The 17,761-nt window shown below is 39.1% G+C and overlaps 1 protein-coding gene across 1 annotated transcript in view; it reads left to right on the forward strand.

The window, feature by feature from the left end:
- GNG12 (G protein subunit gamma 12) overlaps positions 1–12,925 on the forward strand; it is a 51,316-nt gene extending 38,391 nt beyond the window's left edge. The window contains exon 4 of the mRNA XM_077333385.1: positions 3,542–12,925. Coding sequence (XP_077189500.1) covers positions 3,542–3,667 — 126 coding nt within the window. The 3' untranslated portion in view covers positions 3,668–12,925. The remainder of the gene's footprint in view (positions 1–3,541) is intronic.
- The last annotated feature ends 4,836 nt before the right edge of the window (positions 12,926–17,761 follow it).

Genomic DNA, 17,761 nt, shown 5'->3' on the forward strand with positions numbered 1-17,761 from the left:
TTGGAGCTTGAGACCACTGTATTCCTTTCAGCCCCTAGGAAAACAGAAACTGGGGGTAGCTAGGTTAGCATTTCACCAGCACTTCATTGACCTAACTTGGGGAAGGATGTACAGGGATGTTACAATACAGGAATCTAAACCCTTCTGTGACAGTAATAATAACAGGAATTGGTTGGCATAAACACTTAATAGGTATTATACTAATATGTGATTTGGGAGTCCAAAACTGATGGTATTACAAGAATTGGATGGGGGGCCCTACCAACTTGAGTCACATCTATAATTTAATGGGGCTCCCAGTGTTTTGTCAAGTAACCCAAAGGATATTAGAATTTTCTTGAAAAATGTTAAAATTAAGTTAATTACAGTTCTTTAAGTGTAGTATATAAATATAAGTCATGGGCCACCTTTTTTCCCTTGCCATTTTCCAAAACTGTAAATGCATTGTCTTGGATCCTAAGAATCCTTTCCATGGTTCAATTGGGACACTGACCCCTAGGAGCTGAATGTCAGGAGCCCGGAGGATTCCAGTGAGAAAGGAGAGACTGTAAAATATCATTCAACAAGCAAAAGTTTATTAAGTTCGCATATGTAATTGCATGAATGCTGTTGTTCTTAATTTCGTTGTAAATTCATTCTATTTATACAGAAAATATTAAATCAAACAATTATAGGTCTAACAAGACCTGGAATCATTGCTGTGTTTAGAAAAGTATAATATTGTACATGTTGAAAAAAACGCCTTCTCTTTATATAGATTTGATCTCTCTCTAAAATTAGATAATAGTGATAGATTAGATATTTGTCATTTTAATAGCTTTGATTAAAACTAAAATTGTATCTTTCCCCCCACTGCCATAATAAAAAATAAGCAAAAAGAGAATGAAATTAACTTCCTTTGGAGTACGTTTTAAGTTTTGTCTAATTTCTCCCACAGAATATTTCCTCTTAGCAGCATTGCACACAGGAAAGGTTGCGTACAACCCTACTCAAAAGAACCAAAAGCCTCTCAAGAATGGTTAGCCAACCCCAGCACACACCTTGTAACTGCATTTGCCTTTGACGCAAGTGACAAAAATTTGCCCAGCACCAATTTGGAGGATTTTTTTTTCTTTTTAAAAATGAACTTTTATCAATGACATTGAGCCATCTCCCCTCAAATGTACATCTTTCCTGGTTGCTTCAGTGAATGCTTCTCTGTTCTACTTTTAATATCTTTCTAGTGTAATGTGAATATACCAAGAAAGGAGTCCCGGGGAGGGGGGGGGATCTACATGCTCTCTCTTTTCAAAGCCACAGCTTACAAAGGCAGCAACTGCCTTTCACCCCCCATGAGGCTTCTGAGACATGATCAATGAGCGCAGCAGGCTAAATTGGCGAGGACAAGTGGCTGAGATAGAGGAAATGCTGTGGCGAGGGAGGCCCAGCGGCTCACCTGGCCAACCACTGCTGCCACACATCTCCCAGGACTGGGGCAGCTGGCAGGATGCAACACTGAGCCCCGCTCACTCTGCCACCACCTCATCTTCTTCATGCCTTCTGCCCCACGTGCTCTCCTGCTGCTGCCTCATTTTCTTTGCACCTCCCTGCCCCACTTACTCTGCTGCTGCTGCCTCCTGCTCCACTTGCTCTTTTGACTCCGCCTCATTTTCTTTGCGCCTACTTGCTCTGTTACCTCTGCCTCGTTTTCTTCATGTCTTCTGCCCCACTCCCTCTGCCTCCACCGCCTCATTTTATTTGCGATTCCCTGCCTGCTTTCCATCACCATCAGGCCTCTGGGTCTGTTGCGCTCACTTTGGTTGCCTTCACCTGTCTGCCTCGCCTCACCTTCTGCTCTGCTCTGTGGTGGTGGGGGGGAACATGTGGGACATACAGATGTCACATCCTTATACATATCCATTACTGAGACCACGCTAGAAGATGTGTTTCCACATCAAAAACCCATAAAATATAAAATCATTAGTAATTAAAATCAATAAGCTTAAAAACTAAAATAGCCTTTCAAAGGATGGAGGTTAGAATACAGTTCTCAGTGTTGCAATCCATTTTCAGACGATGCACGTTGCAACTTAAGCCCTTAGATTCCATGTAAATTATTTAGATGTCTATTGGGCAGCTATTCAGAATATGTTACTCCACCTAGACTCAAACAGCCAGGGTTTCATACTTCTGATATATTGAAAATGTGTTTGTGTATACATGTGTTCTGATCAGTATGAGCTGAGAACATGTAAACTAAGCAACTGGACATCATGGATAATATGCACAAATGAACAGCAATATCATGAATACTTCATATATTGCTTGGTCAATTTTAGGCTTGCCAGTTCTGGGTTGGGAAATTGGAAACTGGAATTTTGAGAGATGGATCCTAGGTGTTGGGGTTTGAGGAGGAAGGGTCCTCAGCATGATACAGCATGATAATTCTCCCATGGAATGAATTTTTGTAATCTAGAGATCAGCTGTAAAAGTGGGAGCTCTCCAGGCCTCACCTGGTAACCCTACTGAGGATGCATCCTCTCTAAATGACTAACAGATATGCAAAACATACATTCATTAATAGGGTCATACATTTAATTTGCTAATTTTAGACATGTATCTGATATAAACAACCTCCTAAACCCGTTTTAAATAAATACATATTTTTACCTGTCCCACAACATTTCCAAGAGCCAAAGGGAAGGAAAAAAATCAGTATGAATACAGAGAGACAGAAAACTCAGGAGTTTGGGAAATAGGCCAGCCCAGAATTAATGGAAGTATGCAGCTTTCAGTACTGAAACAAATCGACAAACTTCTCAAATATAAAAGTTAAAGACCTTTAAAAACATGTTGTACAAGCTTATTCCCCAGTGCAATCTGAAATTCCATGTGTGGATTTCCAGCTCTCCTCTTGTAGTAGCAATTTAGACATCCCTGAAAAATTTTCGGAAGTGCTTTCTGTATGGATCACTAGATCCAGGCTACAGACTGCAAAGTAATCTTGCTTCAATGCACTGAACAACAAATGACCTTTTCATTTTTATAAAAACTACTATATCATATTAAATTGTCCCTTAGTATAGTTTTTAATAACTGCTTTGGAAGTTACAAAATATTATAAATATTCATTGTATTGGGGTGTCCTGTATTATAAGGTGGTGGACTTATAGATGAGCTGAAATTTGAAATAAATTTTTATAAATGTTATTTTTTATAATACCATACCTAAATTATAGATAATTTGTGGGCATGTGTGAATGCCATATGCATTTAATTTACAGTCAAAATATATGAATTTACATTAATTTGCAAATATATGGTAATTTACATTAATTTGTTGTCAGTCTCCACATAGGCATGATGTAAAAGTAAAACAGAAAAGTTATATATTTTATATATAATTTTAAAATATATATAACTTTTTCTGTGTTATTTTTACATCATGCTTATGTGGAGACTGACTACAACTTTTATATATAAAATGGATTAGTTATCCAGCTAATCCTCTAGGAAACTACTCTAGAATGTCTATAGTTTTACAGCTTGTTTCTCTGCACAGGTATCCAAGGCATCAGCAGATCTAATGTGCTATTGTGAGGAGCATGCTAGAAAGGATCCTTTACTAATGGGTATACCTGCTTCGGAAAACCCCTTCAAGGATAAAAAGACCTGTACAATCCTATAGGCAAAGTATCAAGATGCCTTGAAGACCCTCCCTGTGAAACCAACCAAGCAGTTTCTTAGAGAAGTAACCTGAAGATCATGTGGTACCAACTACATAAAACAGCAATCCATTTATATTGTGCATCAATGAACTTTTAAGTTTTCTAAAACATTTATTTTCTTTATAGCGTTCGTTGTGGGGATGCAAGGTTAGAGTTACTTCCCGTAAAATGGAATGGTTTAAAGAAGATAATTGATAATTGGATTCTGTTGGCTTTTTTGAGAAGATAAATGCGTGGGGTGGGTTTTACTTAAAGTGCAATGAGTGTTCACAGTTCAAGGTGTTAGGTTGAACAATCCAGACCAAAGTTGCCTGAGCTTCATTTACAGAATAGTGAGGCAAAAGTAGAGTTATAATCAAGCTTACTTTACATTTTGATTTTATACTGGTGTCTATCCTTGTGTATGTAATTGGTGTCTATATCTAGAGCATGTACGTATATTTGTTTGGGTATATATACACATTCCAAGTGCATTCTTTAACAAAATGCACCATTCAAAATTAATTATTACATTTATTGAGACACACAGTTCATATCATTACCATCAAGTAAGTCTTAAGTATTTCACTATCTGAAGAGTCAATAGAAGTGTTGTTAGGATAAAATCTTGTTCCCATGATCATTTGAAATGTGTTCATAACTTTTGATTTTATATTTTTATATTTGTTCTGCAATTAGTGTTCCAATTGCACACAGATTCTAAAAACGAAGTCTAAAGTAAAAACGTCTTAACTATTTCTCTCTACCGCCAGCCGTGCACATCTTCTGTTGCCTTGTCTGTAAGCATCCAGGCATTTTTTGCTTTGATAATTTCACATGTCATAAATGCCAAATAATATCTTAAAGGAACTGGCAGGCTCTGAGTACAGTCAGTTCATGGTGCTGTTGCTTCTATACAAAGCCTAGTTGTGTTTGGTTTTTTTTTAATGGGGGTGGTGCTGAAAAAAATTATTTGGGGTCCAACATCAAATTCCTGGCAAATGTAAGCTTTATTAGTATATTTGTGTGCACTTAATATACAAGGTGGAAAGTTAAAATACTGACTTTTCCCAAACCATCAATATGTATTGTATTCCATTTGTTGCCACTGCCAGCCCTTTAAGAGCTTTTTGTGGCCTGCCATATCTATGCATTTATAGATTATGTTAAGTACCTTGGGATCAGCCTTGTAATAAATATATAGGGGTTTGTATGAGGATAAGGAACCTGACAGATAAGTTCTTTTAGAAGAGCCCTGAGAGCATGGAACAGAAAGTCAACCACTACATTCCCGATCAAGAGACAGACTTCTCTTGTTAAAACATGTGGTAGTTAAGTCCTGCTGTATAATAGAATAAAACAAAAATCTCCCTTCGCTATTTCTGCAGGTAAAACCTGGCTAAATAGCCAACAAGCCAAGATCCCTGCCCCACTCATTAGTTCTTCGTGTGGCACTAACTTAATCTTCTAGCCTGTTTCTCTTTTAGTGCTACATATTTATAGGTTAAAAAGTCATTGATGATAATATGCGTACCTTGTTTTGTCTAAAACTTGAAATCAGCCACCTGTGAGAAACAAACCACCTAAATACCCTTAGTGTTTGCTTAGGTAAATAACCTTACTATCCCCAAAGAAGTATTTGCAAATTAAACTATTTTTCTAATGGAATCAATAAACAACTTTCAAACTTTTGCTTATGGTAGTTCGGTCTGCCTTTTCATAATGAATGTACATTAAACAGTATCTTGAATCAAACATCCATATGCTAACTACCTGTTGACACCCTTTTGCTTGCAATTGCATGGCGAATTCATTTAGAACGAAGAAAGAATAGCCAATATAGATATATATAATTGACTTGCATACTGATCTAAACTAGCTCATGTGAGAGCAAGGCCTGTAAATTTAAATTGAACATGCTTCCATGTAAGCATGCTTAGGATCATATTTTCAGCTGAAGCTGTTTTTTTTTTACTTATTTTAAGATCTTGGGCAGTAGTTTAATTTTTGAGCATGAGATATACTAGGGATGCTTTTCTGAAGGCTTAGACAAGTTGTCACATAATGACATCTGATTTTATGCTCTGCAGGTTAGTAAGAGTTGAATTTGTCTTGTCAAATTCATTATGTATCTGAATCATGTCTTTATCACATGAAAAGTGTTTTGATCCAAAATGTGATGGCTATAGACAGTTATTATTCAGACGGGGCAAATAAGTAGAAAAACTGAAAATACATTGTCTATACCCAATTTTTAATATTACTGATTCACACAGCCTTAAAGTTGTTGTTTAGAATATGGAAAGCACAGAATGTGTTGCCGGAAACAAACATCTTTGACAATAGGATGTCCACCCCCTGCAAGTAATCTTCCTAGTGAAGAGAGCTTTGATAGGCACAACTGCCAAATGATTACTCCTTTGCGAGTCTCTTTGAGTCTGGCACATTTATGCTTTTGGTAGTTGTCTAATATTAGCTCAAAAGCTGGAAATATCCCAGGTGCCTTTTGCCTGAGTGTCTAAAAATGTGTTGCTAGCTCTTAAAAAGCTGAAACGTTTATGCTTTTTCTAGCCTTGACAGATTTTAGCCATTTGTCTGTATTTTCAGTCCATTAGAACTGTTTTCTTAATATAGCCATTTTTACTCATCAAATTGATTCATGCTTTAAAAACATAGTTTGTTAACATCAATTTAGTAAAGAAATTATTACAATAATCAGAGTCTCTTTTTAATGGCAATAAAAATATATAGTCACATAGAGCCTTCTACGAGGTTGCATACACTATAATCAGGAAATGTTGCTGTTATTTATAGAATAAAATTTGGGCACATTCTGTGGACATTAATGGATTTATAGTCTCCTGATTTCCATTTACCCAGCACGACTTGCTATCAGCAGTCCATATTCATCAACCTTGAAATCAGAACACACTTAGAATCATAGAGCTGGAAGGGACCTCCTAGGTCAGCTAGTCCAACCCCCTGCATTATGCAGGACACTCACAACCCTATCACTCATCCACTGTAACCTTCCACTCCCTTGAATCTTCAGAGAATCAGCTTCTGTCAGATGGCTATCCAACCTGTTTAAAAATTTCCAAAAATGAACCCACCACCTCCTCTTCCACTGAGAAACTGCTCTGTCAGGAACTTCTTCCGGATGTTTAAACAGAATTTATTTTGAATTAATTTAATCCCATTGGATCTGGTCCATCCCTCTGGGGCAAGAGTAACTAACCTAGTTGTCATGGGTTAATTACAATCTCCATAAAATGTCTTCGGATTATTAGGTATCCAAATATGGGCAGCTTTACCACTCTATAAACACCACATACAAGTTTAAGCCAGTACTGCAATTATTGATCAAGGCAGCTGAATGATAGTTTCAAAAGGACCCTACATTAGGTAACCCTGTTGTCTAGAAGGAAAACCTTGAACTGACTGATGAATGATTCAAGTAGAGGAAATCCACCAGGATTGCTTCAACCAAAAAATGTCCTTTGTGTACTGCCACAGTATGAGCCTCTGGGTTCTAAGTTTGCTTCTTGTTTTCCTTCCTTATCAATGCTGTTATAATCTTGTGTATTTTAAAAGCTTATTCAAGTGTTTGACTTGTTCTTGTGTTGCAATACCAGGCAAAATAAGTTGGATGAATGCATGCCTTTCCATGTGCAGAAGACTTTGTCTATTCATGGAAGAGCTATTTTCTATTTCACAGTAGAGTGTTGCATGATAAAATGTGAAATAAAATCCAAATTTAACTTTGGTCTTCTGTGGACTAGGCATACCCAGGCCAGCCATGGAGAATAATTTTCTACCTTTAGAACACTAGAGGATTCTAAAGGTTCAGCATTTATGATGGCATTCTCCTGCCGAAACAGTCTTGGGTCATTAGAAAAGAATGTCCTTTTCCTTCAGTTCTCTCTTTGGCAGCAGAAAATTATAGAATCATAGAGTTGGAAGGGGCCATACAGGCCATCTAGTCCAACCCCCTGCTCAACGCAGGATTAGCCCTAAGCATCCTAAAGCATCCAAGAAAAGTGTGTATCCAACCTTTGCTTGAAGACTTCCAGTGAGGGGGAGCTCACCACCTCCTTAGGCAGCCTATTCCACTGCTGAACTACTCTGACTGTGAAAAACTTTTTCCTGATATCTAGCCTATATCGTTGTACTTGAAGTTTAAACCTATTACTGCGTGTCCTCTCCTCTGCAGCCAGCAGAAACAGCATCCTGCCCTCCTCCAAGTGACAACCTTTCAAATACTTAAAGAGGGTTATCATGTCCCCTCTCAACCTCCTTTTCTCCAGGCTGAACATTCCCAAGTCCCTCAACCTATCTTCATAGGGCTTGGTCCCTTGGCCCCAAATCATCTTCGTCGCTCTCCTCTGTACCCTTTCAATTTTATCTACGTCCTTCTTGAAGTGAGGCCTCCAGAACTGCACACAGTACTCCAGGTGTGGTCTGACCAGTGCCGTATACAATGGGACTATGATACCTTGCGATTTTGATGTGATGCCCCTGTTGATACAGCCCAAAATGGCATTCGCCTTTTTTACCGCTGCATCACACTGCCTGCTCATGTTTAGTTTACAATCTACAAGTACCCCAAGGTCTCGTTCACACACAGTGCTACCTAGAAGCGTATCCCCCATCCAGTAGGCATGCTTTTCATTTTTCTGACCCAGATGCAGAACTTTACACTTATCTTTATTAAATTGCATCTTGTTCTCATTTGCCCATTTTTCCATTGTGTTTAGATCTCGTTGAACTCTGTCTCTATCTTCCGGAGTATTTGCCAGTCCTCCCAATTTGGTGTCATCTGCAAACTTGATGAGTAGTCCCTCCACCCCCTCATCTAGATCATTAATAAATATGTTAAAAAGTACCGGGCCGAGCACCGAGCCCTGAGGTACCCCGCTACTCACCTCTCTCCAGTCTGATCAAACAACATTGACAACAACTCTTTGAGTGCGGTTCTCTAACCAATTCCCTATCCACCTAACTATCTGAAAATCCAGATTGCAGTCCTAACTATTTGAAAATCCAGTTTGCAGTCCTCCAGAGGAGGATTATAATCCTCCTCTGTTGCTTCATTCAGTATTTCTGCTCACAACTCTTCATATCTTTCTGATACTACAAAGAAAGATGTTTTTAAAAGAAGAAATTCTCACAGAATTATTTACTGAAAGTGTGACATGAATATAACACAGATGAGAATTCTGTCTACTGTGCCTTGGTGAGGCCTAAAATGCCTCTACATGCTGCCTCTGTCAGCAGTTCACTCCTAAAGCTGCTTCCATCAGCTCCAGCCTCAGATTGCCTGGGCGCTGAATCTGATTCCAGTTGGCTCTCAGAGGAGTTTGTCAGAACTTCCACTGAAAAGGCAAGGGCATAATCTAAGCACAAGGATGCACCCCTCTTGTTTCCAGCCTCACCTAAACATACCGGCATAGCCCCTTACGTTCCAACTTTTTATCTTGAAATCTGTCTGTCTGGAGGATTTCAGTTCCAGACACCATTTCCATACATGCATGTTCAGGAGATCTGATGTCTGAGGATGAGAATCAGGAAGTCACCACCTTGTACCCAACACCAGCTAAAAACGTTGTGTTTCTTTATAACCTCCTCAATGGTTGCAAATGGTTCCTTGGCAACTGTACTCATATTTTCCCTTTCCGGTGTATGGAACCAATTAGGGAGATTATTCTTATCCCATGCCAAAAAGTGGTTCCATCATCTTCCAACAGTAGGTTTGAGGTCATCCACTAGTTTTAGTCCTCATCCCGTTCCACAACTATCTTTAAACTTGCCAAGCTGCTTCAATAAAGGATGGTGATGTTCCCTAATCTGAATTTAGTTCCCAGTTTCTTTTGGCTCCACCTCCAGATTGGGGAGGGGTCCTCCTATATTGTTACATGTATATATCAGACTATCTGAAAAGACGTGAATGGCAGATCTTTGGAGAGATATGTGATTTCCCTTGAGCCAAATCCTGAAGGGTAAAATCTTTAAAGCCTCAAGGCAATCTTTCTCAACTTTTTTACCACTGAGAAATCCCTGAAATATTCTTCAGGCTTCAAGAAACCCCAGATGTGGCATGACTGTGCAGAATGTAGTTGGGAAACACAGCTGTGTACACACCCACCTTACCTTCCCTCCCCCCCCCCTCCAGCCCATTATTGGCCATTGGGAGGGGGTAGATCAACATGACCATATATGGTCATATCACCCAATAAATATTTAACAAATTTAACAAAATATATTCAAAATTAATTAATTTACCCATTCAGGAAAACCTTTCAGAGCCATCAAGAAACCACAGGGTTTCACAAAGCCTCAAGGGCAGCTCTATACACAGAAGCAACTTCTATATGGAACTGAGCAAGTCAGTACAGGGCCACCTTGCAACTATCAACATCTGTCGTATAAACATCAGGGCAGAAATTTTAAGCAAATTTCTGTACTCTCCCCACAAGTGCTCAATCATGGACATTTATATCTAATCAATTTTCAGTAGGAGTTCCTGTTGGTAAAGCTTTTAACAATGAGCAAAAATTTGAAGGTGCATATTTTTTATTTCATGTCTCAGAGTGATCCAGATTCTATTGGGGATGCTTTTCAAATGCCTTAGCAGAACACCTCTTCCCCTGCATTTCCTAGATTGATTCCCTTTGCAAGATCCATGCAGAAAATCCCCACTGATTTTAATGGATCCCTTGTGGCCTCAATAAGTATGGTTCTTGACCATCATGTAGTTGGCCAAGTTCTACATGCTCCCAATTTTCCCCACAAGAAGCCAGTCTTACATAAAGACATTCCCAAGTTAGAACTCACATTGTGGTTGGTAACTCACTCCAATTGAAATTTTCTCAGCAGGTTACTAACATCTTACTGAACATCCACAAATCTTCTTCATACTACGTATGCTTCCAGGTGGAAAAGGGTAGTTGACACAGCATTTCCCCCCTTCCTGGCGATTACCCTTCATTGTTGGTTACCTACTCACACTTAAGTTTGATATCTCCCTTGAGCTGCCACATCAGCTTCTCATGCTCTGATAGAAGATAAAACTGTTTTCTCACATCATATCCTAAACGGCTTACAAAAGGGAGATTTAAGCTTTTCCCACCTATGGTCCCTTTAGTCCCTTGGTTGAGTCTTTCTTTAGTATTCTCTATTAATGCATAGTCATTCAAACCTCTGGCTACTTGTTCTTGGCACTACTTTCCATAAAAGTCTGTTTCCTAGCAGTGGTTACTTCTGCCAGAAGAGTTGGGTAACCAGCAGTGCTCCATGCAGATATTCCTTTTATTTAAGCTTCATGGTTAAAAGGTGGTTTTGTGCACTAATCCCTGATTTCTTCCTAAAGTTGTGTCTAGATTTCAATTGCTGCAAGATATCACTTTACCAGTTTTCCCCCATCTCCTCATCAGATGTGGAACACACACTGCACGTATTGGATGTTAAAAGATCTTTAGAAAGGACATACTCATTTAGGAATGGACAATATCTTTTTGTTATTTGGGTCCCAGTAAAGGCAAATTTGCTTCTGCTCAAATGTTATCAATATGGATTGTTAAAACCATTAAACTGTGGTAATTTGTTAGCACCATGAAACCATGTTATCAACAAACTGGAGTATCATGTCACTTCTACCTATGGGCACATTCCAAAAAGCTTCTTCTGTAGCCTTTCTGCACAAGGCACCTCTGATGGGCTTCTGCAGAACAGCCACATGGGCTTCAGCTGAGAAGGAATCAGCAATGTGAAAAGCCATAATGCATGCTTTGTTTCACTGATAGTCTCGCTCCCACCTCCTTGGTGAGTTGCTTATTAAATTCTCACAAAAATTGAGCATGAAAACAGGGTTGTACTTATCTGTAACTGTTGTTCTTTGAGCGTTTCCTGTACAGGGATATGTTTTTCTGCTTATTCTTTCTTGAGCTTGCAGTATCTCAGGAGAACTGAGGGGAGGGATTGCTTCTTCCTCGTGGAATATAATAATTTTGGCAGGGAAATTCCACCTTGTATACTGTGGGGGTGTTCTAAAGCTTGAAACATCTCCATGGCTGGCCTATACAATCGCAGTCCTGTGATAGGGCCTGCACAGAAGACACTCAATGAACAAATTACAGAAAACTGCAACTCAGTCTTCTGTTTGTGCAAGCATGAGGAAACACCTCCTTGTTAGAACACTGTATGTACTTGTGAATCAGCACTAACTGCTGTTTTCCTTCTGCTTGTGGTTCTTCAGATCCAAATATTTTCACCAGCAGTGCTTTAGATTTTTAATATGCATATATTTTATTAACATAAGGTGAGTATTTAAAGTACCATGTTTAAAACTGCAGGGACATAATTATAATTATGTAAAAAACTGTGCCAACTTCAAAGTCAGAAATGCCTTTTGACTTTTATTCTAAAATGGGGATTGAAATCTGCCCCTGTTAAGTCCAACACACTTTTTAGTCACAGCAACTGTAAATTAAATACAATGTCAGTTTTGTTCACATATTCTAGATGATTTTAGGTAACTGCTAAATTTCATTTTTTAACTTTTGTTCCAAGATATGTGTTTCGGGTTGTTTTTTTTTAAAGAATCAATACATGCATTCATTCTCTCTTTTTGTATTCAAAATGTAATAAAGCAGACTTTGTAGTGTTGGTATAATCATAAAGAGAAGTATAGAGAATGTTGCATTCAGAGGCAATTTTCCTTCTCATTCTCAGTTCATTTCAATGTGATCTGTATCTTACTTCCATAAAAATGGAATGGGGGTTACATAGCTGTGGTGCTTGTATGATTATACCCTGTAAAATTAAATAGGAATAAACAAATCATCCGAAATATCTGCTAGACCACTGTGAGGTTTTGAAATTAAGTGTATAAAATTTACAACATGTTTTCAGCAACTGTACCACTACACTTCATCTTGGTGCTTTGATTAGAAATGCCTCAGTTACTAAAGCATTGTTCAAGGAAATGCTTAGCGTTCTCCCTGTCTTTTTAAAAATCATGTTCTGCTTACTTCTTTACAGGCACATATGTTCTCTTGGTTTATCTCTTTGGATTGCTTTTGCAAAATATTGTTTTGTATTATTGTAATCCTAGATTGACAAGAATACCACAATGATTTGCCTTTGGTTTAAAAAAAAGAACTGCTGAAATTTTAATAGTGCTAACTTGTTTTTGCCTTTTGCTAGCAATTGATCTCTTATTAAAGCTGAATACATTGAAATATTTTGTTGAAAGTTGGTTTCTTGTAGTTATAAGAGGGATTAAAAGATTCCAATTCACATATTTAGTACCAGGGATATGAAACACTTTAATTAAATCAGCTTTTCATTATCATTCACTTGCTTTCAGTATAGGAAATTGATTTGTTTTATTAGATTTATAAAAGTGCCCCTTGGCATAGCTGTCTCGGAAAGGTGTTATCCATTTCATTCACAGCTTCAGTTAAACTGTCTAATAACATATTAACATCTCTGTTTGAATCTGGTGCACTTATGGAGGTGTTAGCGATACCAGAACTCTTGCACCACAGAGCAACAGCTTAGCCACAGGCAAAGGAATAGTTGCAAAATATGTGACTAATGATGAATTAGAATTAGTAAAGAGGAGATACCCCTGAAACAGTCCAGGGGGTGTCATATGGTACTTTCCATTGATTGTATTGGTAGTGTTACATATTTGGTTGGTGTAATATTACATGGTCACCAGTGAGATTAAGCCCTGGAAACACATTTTTCCTAAGTGCTATTCCCCTTATAATTTTCTGCTCCTTGTTTTACCCCATGCACTGCATTGTATTGCTACATGGTGGCACCTTCTTCCAGTGCTAGAGTCCCATACTGGCATATGTTTAGTTCCCACCATTGCTTTGGCATTTCATTGGAATTCATGCCACTGCTGGCTCTGACCAGTGGACTGAGGGCAGGTGAGGTTGCAACTGACCTGCATACCTAACCAGCAACCTTTGCTTGACATGATCACCCCTTTTTCTGAAGACCTAAGCAGCAGTTCACCTGAGGAACTTCAAACAACCAAAAAAAGTAATAGAGGAAAATAAGTAGTGAAAGCTGCTCTACTGGCACATGAACAAGATAATGCTCTGGAAATGAAGCATCAGAGAATATGCTGGTTAAACATCTGTGCAAGGAGCTAATGAGTACTGCAACAACAATGGTGATGGTACAAAGTCAACAGTAAAGTTGGATCTTTCCAGCACTCATAAAATATATCAAAAAGGATATTGAAGAATAATCTCTTGGCCTATGAGACATGCAGTACTTGGAGGTTTCTTAATTTATTTTTACTATATGTGGTGACAAGACAGAAGTCCACAAAATTATGCCTGGAATATAGAAAATGGAGAGAAACTTTTCATTCCCCTCCATACTACAATTTATTGACAGAAAATTCAAGCCACACTAAAGGAATCGCTGCTTCATACAACAGGTACTTTATTTGTGGAACTCACTACCAGGAAATGTGGTGATGGCCTCCAGTGTAAGTGAATTAAAAGGGGACTGGATAGATTTAGGGAGTATGGGTCTATCATTAGCTACACAGCCAGCATGTTCAGTCAGTGAGGTGAGGCAGATGCTGAAGGCTTCCCAGGGCATACATTTAATGTCCCAGCTGTGAATAATTGTGTTTTTTATAGAACAAAAGTCCAGTGTCACCTTAAAGATTAACCATTGCCATTGCAAACTTGACTAAGAATCTCCAGCTGTGGCAAAATGGAAAACGCAGGAGCTACTGTCAATAGAAGACTGGTTGAGCAAATTGGCGGATCTCGCCAAGATGGCTAAATTGACATTAATGGTTAATGGAAAATCGGAAGAAGCCTTTCAGGAACAATGGGGACCTTACTTGAACTATTTAAAAAAGTAATATAGATGGGGAAAGGGGCATGTTCTAATATGATTAGATTCTAAACAACTGCTTCACCAATGTTTATTATAGGTATCTACTCTATTTCTATCTTTTCTGGAAAAAAAATATATATATAAATTAAAAGAAACTCAAGCTGTGGTGAAAAGCAGAGATTCAGGTTGCTGCAGGCCAGGGATCATAAAAGAGGTAATAGAACAATTAAATTACCAGCAATAATTCATACCAAGCCTTGCCTCTCCCTGCCCTTCCCCTTGAGGTTTCCCAGAGTGATTTTCCTGCACATACCTATAGAAATGCAAGGCTGCTACTGGTCCATCGTTCAGGTTGTATGAGGTACAACTAGGAACAGTAATATAAAAAAACATTGAGTTAGAGAATGACAGAAGTGCCTACAACGAAGTGCCATAGCCATCTAAAGCATGGTAGAAGTTATTCCTTAGTTGTAAATGTGTTGAAAATCAGAATGGGAGTGATGAGGATACAAAAGTCTTTTTTCCAAATGTTTCTCTGGAATTTTAAACAAACTGCACTTGATAAATTCTAAGACTCACCTGATTTAGGAAATATGGACTCTTTTTCTATGTTAACTATGGTGTAGTAACCTAAACATTTCTGCTGAAAGCCTTTGGATGAAAATCATCCACATGATGGCTTTCCATGTTGCTTTCATGCAACTAAAAAAGGAAAATTTTGCATGATTTCTGTTCATCAGAATAAGCTTCTGAAATGGAAAATTGTTTGATTAAAGAAGAAATGGTAGAGTCAAAGGGGAAGGACCAAATGAAAGGAGATATGGTTAGAGAAGAAAGGAGCTGTACCAAATTTGCCTATAAATACCTGAATGAACCCTGGTTGTCCATTAGCCATGGTAACCGAATGTGACTTCTGGGTTCAGAGGCAGAATGCCTCCAATTGTCAGAGACTGAGAATCAGCAAGCAAAGACTACTGAAATGGCATTGTTTGAAATGACCATAGCACTTCAGAGATGGCCTATTAACATAAGGAAACCCACTGTATGAAACCCTCATCCCTTTATCATGTTATTTGAAACTGGGCCAATGACTAATAACATCTGCTTTAGAACAGTAATGTGAATATCTTCTTTAATTGCATCAGTAGTTAATTACAGATCTGTATGATCAGGACTACAGCTGTAGAGCTCCAGCTGGTAGTGTTGCTGAATGGTCCTCACTAATTCCAGTCAAATTCAGTCAGTTGCAGGATTGCATGGTGGCTGTCCTTGGAGGATGGGCCCAATCCTCTACAGAACTTAACCTTTTTAAAATCAAGTATGTTTATTTAAAACATTTCTGATACTTTTTCAGCCAACGGCATGTCTCCAAGGCAGCAAACTTTAAAACAACCCAAATATTTCAGACATTAGTGTTTAAAATACAATAAGTACTCAGTACAATTAAATGAAACAGACACAAACACAAAAACAGGGACTTTGTGAGGGAAAACCAAACAAGTCCTCAGTTATCAGCCACCAGCAGGTATAGATGAAGACAGAATCTCCCTGCGGGGCAAGTTCCAAAATTGCAGTTTCAGTGTCTGACATTCCTGCCCTTAAATGTGGAAAACAATACCCCCCCCCAAAAAAAGCCTTGTGTATTCTTTCAGAGGCTCATACTTCATATTGCTGGTGCAGGATGTTCTGTTGACCCCCCCCCCCTTAGAACATGCCATCTGTCAGTGGGAGATTTTATTGGCATAGCCCCCTGCTGCCCCAGGAACAGATGTACTGGTATGGGGAGCAAGGTTTTATTGGGATTTTATAGTTGTGGGTTTTTATGTTGTTACCTGCCACAAGCCGGATCACCAGAAGTGGCAGAATATAAATTTAATAAATATTATAATGTACAGCACCAAGTCATTTTAAAGGTACAATATCATGTTTCAAATAATGGTATAATTTCCTTTATTGCTAATGCCATGTTATTCTTCCAGTTATGCTCCATGTTAACTCCTTGTTTTCCATAACAGTGTGAAAAGGCTTCACCCAGTAACAGAAAACAACCATCGCTAGAGACCGATGAATCTTCCTGGGAGCCAGCTTCTCAAAACTGATTAGTCATGTTCAGCTGTTCTCCTCCTCATGCAGCTTTTGTGTGCAATGCAACATGAGACACTAATACTGATCTTGGAGGCTTAAATAAATTTCAACACCATCCACATCTTACCTCAGGACTTGCCTGCATGGTGTACAAGTTCAGTATGATAACAGTATGGTGAACAAGTTCAGTATGATAACCAAGTCTAAGATAACTTATGGATGAGATTTTATCTACCTTAAATGTTTCCTGAAGATAGGATTACAATGTTTGGCTGCTTTTAAATGTGCTGTTTACACTATTGCTAGTGGTAGGGGCCATATTATAAGACCTGGAGGTATGCCCTGTACTATGTATAGGTGTACTATAAGGCGGGGGTCCTCAACCCCCAGGTCTGTGGCCCGGTACCGGGCTGCCGCCGGCCGCACCTGCCTCCCCCCCCCCCCGCAGCGAGAAGCTTGCCAGGCCGCGGCCCAGCTAGCTGCTTGCTGTGATGGGGGGGGAAGAGGCAGGCGCAGCCGCCGGCACACCAGCAATGCAAATGCGCACGCGTGGAGCTGCCACACATGCATGTTTGCGCCACCTGCTGGCAAAAACGCGCATGCACGTTTATGCACAGCTGCCATGCGTGCGCGGTGCCCAGGCCGCCGGCTCTCCCCCACCCCCAGAGGCGGTCCTCGACCACAAAAAGGTTGGGGATCACTGCTATAAGGGATTCCCCTTACAAGATATTTAGCATAAACCAGACCCTGCCATTGAGCATCATGAATTGATCCATGACAAATGGTTGGGTATTACTAAAGGATATAAATTGTTTGCAGATTTAACCACCTTCCCACCTATCTTTACCTGTATTCAGAGGTCTCAAACACAGGTTTGTTAATGGCCACAAATCCGCTAGCTGCATTATCTCTCAGCTATCACCTATATCAAAACAAAGCAGTACTTTTTGGGAGTGAAACTCTTGTATAAAGCCACTAATCCAAGTACAGAAAATGATTCGCCTTCATCTGTTCGATACATGAACATTTGTTGTGCACACATGTAAACAACATCAGGATTGCCTTGCTTTTGCATTGTTTTCCCAAGCACACAGTGCAGTAGTTTCCATCTGGGA

Source organism: Paroedura picta, chromosome 4 (genome assembly GCF_049243985.1).
Source record: "Paroedura picta isolate Pp20150507F chromosome 4, Ppicta_v3.0, whole genome shotgun sequence".
Taxonomy (NCBI): domain Eukaryota; kingdom Metazoa; phylum Chordata; class Lepidosauria; order Squamata; family Gekkonidae; genus Paroedura; species Paroedura picta.